This window comes from Egretta garzetta, unplaced genomic scaffold, assembly GCF_000687185.1.
Source record: "Egretta garzetta isolate BGI_Z169 unplaced genomic scaffold, ASM68718v1 scaffold635, whole genome shotgun sequence".
NCBI lineage: Eukaryota > Metazoa > Chordata > Aves > Pelecaniformes > Ardeidae > Egretta > Egretta garzetta.
Window position 1 is genome coordinate 452,386 of NW_009259710.1, and position 6,000 is coordinate 458,385.

At 37.5% G+C, this 6,000-nt stretch overlaps 1 protein-coding gene across 5 annotated transcripts in view; it reads right to left on the bottom strand.

Moving 5' to 3' along the window:
- PKP4 (plakophilin 4) overlaps window positions 1–6,000 on the bottom strand; it is a 67,966-nt gene that overhangs the window by 41,828 nt on the left and 20,138 nt on the right. For all 5 annotated transcript variants that reach the window (XM_035894447.1, XM_009639023.1, XM_035894449.1 and 2 more), the window contains exon 3: window positions 971–1,005. In XM_035894447.1, coding sequence (XP_035750340.1) covers window positions 971–1,005 — 35 coding nt within the window. The remainder of the gene's footprint in view (window positions 1–970; window positions 1,006–6,000) is intronic.

Genomic DNA, 6,000 nt, shown 5'->3' on the forward strand with positions numbered 1-6,000 from the left:
TATAAAGATATGATAGCAACACTACACAGAACTTGGTTAATAAAACTTTTAACAGGCTACCTCAAATGCTAATTGCATTTTGATTACATTAGAACAGTTTTGCTTAACATGACATTCTGTCAAGAGTACATGATTGAATTAGAGAAACACAATCCAGAGCAAAAAGCAATTTGCAGGGAGTCGAGGCCCCATTTCTGGTCTTGCTGTGTGGCTTTGACATGTTGACTTCTGCACGTACACTTCATCCTCCAAAGAGACAACCACTGATCGGAACATTGACTCTTCAATATTAAATATTTTAACTGATGCAACCCCCTAACTAGTTAAATGCTCTGTTCTGTGAAGGAGAGATCGGATTATCTGAACAGACACTTGAACCTCACTTCTAAGATACAGTCCCATCCATTCCATCTAATATACTCAAGAATAGATGTAGAAGTACTACAAGACAAATATTTCTTGTTTTGGAAAGAAAGTTCAAGCTATCCTGAGATACAAAAATAGAAAAAGCACTCTCAGAAAAACCTTCGCTTATTGGAGATTTTCTCAATTAAGAATATTTGTAAAAAGAAAATCAGTTTTCATGATTAAAACATACCGTGTTTTTTCATGATCCTTACCTGCCAAGGGGAAGACTCAAAAGTATTTTGTAATTAATTGCAGAGGAGAGCCAATACAAAAGACTTTTGTTACTGTCACATCTCACACAAAAAGGCAAAGGCACAAAAAGGTGCAGGAAAAGCACCTGCAACTACCTCTAAGCCAAAACAACCTTCAGCAGTAACACAGGAACACGCAAGCCTCTCCGTTACATAACGAACACAACATTAATGTTACACTTCAGAAAAGATGCTTGAAAGAGACACATAGCATTTCTGCTAATGTTCAGTTCACTTCAAAACAAGCAACGAATGTCAAGAAAATAAAGTTTTGGGGGCTTAAAGCAAAATGTACGGATAAAAGATAGTACCTGATGATCTCCAAGGAAATGACTTCTCAGTAGAGCTGCAGAAAGAAAGAAATTATCACAAAAATGAACCATGTGGCTAGATTGGATTTTTTTTTTAACCAAAGCATACAAAATTGTACAAAAAAACCCAGCAGAGAAAGCTTCAATAGCCCAGGTAAGCAACACTCTGCAGCACTTTACACCTGACAGCTCAAGCACTGCTTATTCACTTTGTACGATCCACGCCCTGTAACCTACTGCATGGCACATTATCAGGCAGCGTAACCCGTCTGCGACAGGCCAGGTGACAGCGTGACTTATGATGCACACTTCCTATTTAAGGTGTATACCATTTCATTTACATCATTACAGCAAGCGTTGACAGTGGTGGGTGTACGACCAGCAGTAACCGAACAACTTGGAAGGCAGGAGCATTTGCTGGTCATGGTAGGGTCTAGCAAAGGAAGTTTGGTGGTCACAATTCTGGAGTATTTTGAACTATCAAACTTTGAATATTAAATCATTTTTGCAATGATTATAAGCTGCTATTTTCCAAACAAAAAGCTATTTAAAGGAAAAATATGCAAGTCCATCAGATTTTATGGTGTCTAAATATCAGCATGAAACCGATTTGGGGTAACATACCTATTTCTAAATTAGTATTATTTATTTTACTTCTTTCTACCACAGCTACCAATTACATAAAACTTTAGCACAGCAACACAAAGAACACTAGATACTATTTTCTAAAATAAAACAAATCATTTAGGAGCCTTTTTTGGAAACAAAGGATTTGTGAATAAGAGTGCTAAACTTGCATACACACAATCCAAACTACAATTACAATGACGTTAAAAAGGAGAATTCAAATGCAGGCTTAAAGTGTCTGAAAGCCAACTTCACATCTCGGTAGTAACAGAATTTTTACTGTGTTTTGGCTATTCTTTCCCTCGGTCTACAATTTTAGTGTCTTTTGGGGTGCTACACAGATTTTTTTCTTTAGAAGGTACATAAAGCAGACCCTTTAAATAGACTGAAACTTGGTGTATAGAATTACAGGTGAAAAGTTGAACTCCAGACTGAGACTTCCCAGGCTCATCTGCCTTTGGAAGTTTCTTTGTGTTCTACTGTACTTCCAAGATGCTTGTGGAGAGCCAGATGCTCAGACCCAGACTCCATCAAATCCAGATTCATGCCTGAACTTTCACAGATATTTTCTCTTTCCTGAAGGACCATCTTGTCCAAGCCCAGAAGCACAATATCTTAAGTTTAGACAAAGATACTTTCCAGCAGTAATGGAACACAAGTGCAATGTCAGAAACACTAAGTAAGTACGTAAACAAAATCCAACTACGTGCCAAAACAGGGTAAGAACTAGTTCAACTGAACGCCATCCTGTGGGTTTAGCTAGGATAGTTTAAGAACTAACCCTACAACAACCAGCAGCTGCCCTCCCCAAAACTCAGCTACTGTGACCACGTGAGTTCTTGTCATTCCACCCGAGTGCAGGTCAGGTGGATTAGTTTAAACTACCTTTAGTGGTATAGTTTAAATTGGGATTTAAACAAACCCAGATTTTGCATGACAGAACCTGCTAAGACATTTCAGGAAAGACAGTCATAGCCTCCAGCTCACAGGAGATAATAAATGGCTACAGACGGTTATTTCTTAAGCTATTGCAACTTTCTCCGAAGAAGAACAGACTAAGTGAACGTGATACGCAAGCTAGACAGCTCTGTGGAGAACCAAGAGTACCTAGGGATACCAGGAACTCTGCAGCAAAGGAACTGTACTAACAGCACCTGGCTATTCCAGAGCAGTAAGCAGTGCCAAGAGCACCAAACCTCAATTTTTGCACAGTCTTGGGCTAAAGTTTATTCAATTTAAATCAAAAGTTACAAATATTTCTCATTTTTAGTACACTACCATTGAATCTATCTAGTCCATTAACTCCAGAATGTCTCTTTGGCATATTTTGGGGATTGTAGCTACATGCCAAAGTTAATTCTTTCCAACCTTGTGGTTTTTTGCTTGCAAACTGAACCTTGTAACTATTTTGATGAAACCTTTAAAAATATTTCTATTGTTAAAAATTCATGAGGAAATTTGTACCAAAACTGGTACTGATTTAAAAAGAATTTGCGTAAAACTGAATTAATCTTAATGATTGAAAGCCAAGTTCTGAATGTTAACCTATAGAATTCTTTACAGAGTATTTCTTTACTCTTCACCAAGCAAACTTCAATATAATGTGTTCTTAAATCAATTACTGTTAGCCTACTCAATACTTTGCTCCACTGAAATGAAGAAATATGAAGACTATTTGACAGATACTGAGAACACTGGCCCCAGAATTCTCATGTTACCTGAACATCAAGTTTTGCACTCTTCACTTTATTCCTCAGACTTTCTGGGAACTCAATTCCTTACAATGAGAGGACATCATTCTGTGGTGCTAGCAAAGGTAAAAAGTGCTGAGCATACACAAATACTTCACTCTTACATACACAAGATTATTAAAAACCCCAAACATATCCCTACCCAAACCACCTGGCTAACTGAACTTTCTTTACACGTACCAAAGAATGATAAAGCTTGCTCTGACTATGGGTCATAAGTAGGAAGCTACTTCATGAACAATTGAAATGGTTAAGCATTTAACTTGATTCTTAATAAATTATTTTTGCAGAACTCCAGCATCTACCACCTACTGACTTCACCATCTAATTTTGTCACCTCACACATTAAATGTTTTGAAGTTACCAAATCTTTCAGCTTGGATAAGTAAGTCTAATGCATTTTATTCCACTGTTTAAAACCCAGTGTGGTCAAATCCTGCTGCCATTAACTAGTCATTCTGCTGTCCCTTCCTGCTATGAACATGCGATGTCTCTAAAGGGAGCTCCTATGTGGTGCACTGCACTTCTAAAAATATTTCATTTTAGCCCACTCTTATCCTTGAAAAAGAATTAGGTTAGTAGGGTAGACATGCAGAAATTATATTTTTCCTCTCAGAACAGTTTGGTATGACGCACATAGTTTCTAATTAAAGAAGTTAGAGATAAATATTATTACAGTATAGCAGCTATTTTTAAATGCTGAGGAAGGAAAGCATGGATAAAATAGACATATGGTCATGTACATGAAAAGAATTTTCTCTTCCCTTCTCAACCTGCTTCGCAAGTGCACTAAGAATAATTGAAATAAAAACAACTCTATGTTAAGTGCATATAAAATACATACACTGAAACACTAATTTTTTAGCCAGTACCACAAATATTTGGCAACTGACGATGGAGCATGCACACAAACCCTGGGGAAATCAATCTATTCACTTTTTTTTTTTTTGACCCTTCACTTTTTTTTCCCCCTCACTTGTCATTCCTGAGATCTGGATTTCTTTTGTTTGTTTTGTTTGACTTTTTGGTTTTGTCATTGTCTCCCCCCCTTCTTAATTTCACACGTTTTCTTTGTCACCTTACAGCTTTAGTTCAAAGCTGATGTCTTAGACAATCTGGAAAAAAATAATAATCTGATAAATGGAAAAGGTTTCGTATGAAGTCATTTAGAGACAAAACGTACTCAGTATCACTAGTACCATTTTACATTCTCCAAGCAATAGGTCTCAGACAAACTATTCCCAGCTTTGGATTTCCAAGTTAGAAAAGGAGGTCAACATTCATCTCAGCTGAATGGCTATGACAGCTCAAGGACTTGGCCACACTTCAAAGGCAGAACTGGCCGGCTGAGGTCATGGCCAGGACTCTGACAGTAGCTGAATATGGGATAGCAAGGCTACACAAACAATACTAAAATGTAAGGAAAATGCAGATCTCTAATTTTTGTTAAGATGTCTTAAGCAGTATGCTATTTTTTAAAAATTATGTGAACACAACTATGATCTTCAGTTTCTAGACTGGAGAGTTAACTTCCATTCTTGGTGCTCCACACATCTTCCAACAGGTATTATATGACATGAAACAGGTTCAGCCTATTATCTTAGCAAGTTCTCCAGAAGATGAAATGTATTTCTGATTTAAACAGTACCGCCTGAGAGAAAAGTAGTGATTTCCACTGCCTATTTTAACTGCTTGAATATACCACTAGTCTCATGAAAAAAGGCAACAGCTGAAAAAATTAAGTATTATTTATTAAATATGTCTAAAATGGTGAAAAGCTGTAAAAAGCTAAATATACAATTCTGTTGCAAGTGGATGTACTTCACACATATTTCTTTAGCATTTTAGTTTACTGCTTGGCCAAGCTTTCATCACTGGAATACATCTGTTCTGTCAGGCACCCAGCAGCAAACGGTTTATTCACAGGGATTCATGCTTTCTGCTTAGGCCGAGCCGCCAGCCAAAACTTAAGTGCCTGATAAGATGGAAGATAAAGGACAAGTAAAACAATATATTTAGTCTTAAATACCTACGTCAAGAACACGTTTATAATCATATGTAGTATGAAGTCTTAAAGCTTTGTATAACTGCAAACTCTTGGTATAGGGTGACTTTTCTAATAAAATGGCATATATTAAACTCCATAAATTTGTAATACACATTACAAGCAACTGGCAACAATCAAAATCAGTATAACAAGATTTCAAATTTTTGCTTTTCTTGTTGAAACAGGTTAGCAGAAGTTTTCACCAACATTTGAATGAAACGAGGTAGTTTTCAGTCTTCAACTTTTCTAATAGCTATCTTCTCGATTTCACTAATACACCTAATTCCTGAACTCACTCTCCTAGACACTGTACAAAGTACCACAGCCATCTCATGTCCCTCCCCAAAAGAAATTAAACAGCTCTGCCACCAAGATCAAGTGGTCCTATGACTCGCTAGATGTTTTCAGCTGACACAGGAAAGCACTAATCCTCTCTGTAGGAATTTAGAAAGCTGTATCTGGAACACTACACCCAAATGTGGTCACTTATACTGAAGGGTGCCATTTCAGTTTGGAACCCAGTGGTGAGACTGCCAAGCCCCCCCAGCAGCAGCCCTGCAGAGCAGCTGGGCAGGGACACCACCAGCCCTGCGGGCAGCAGGACG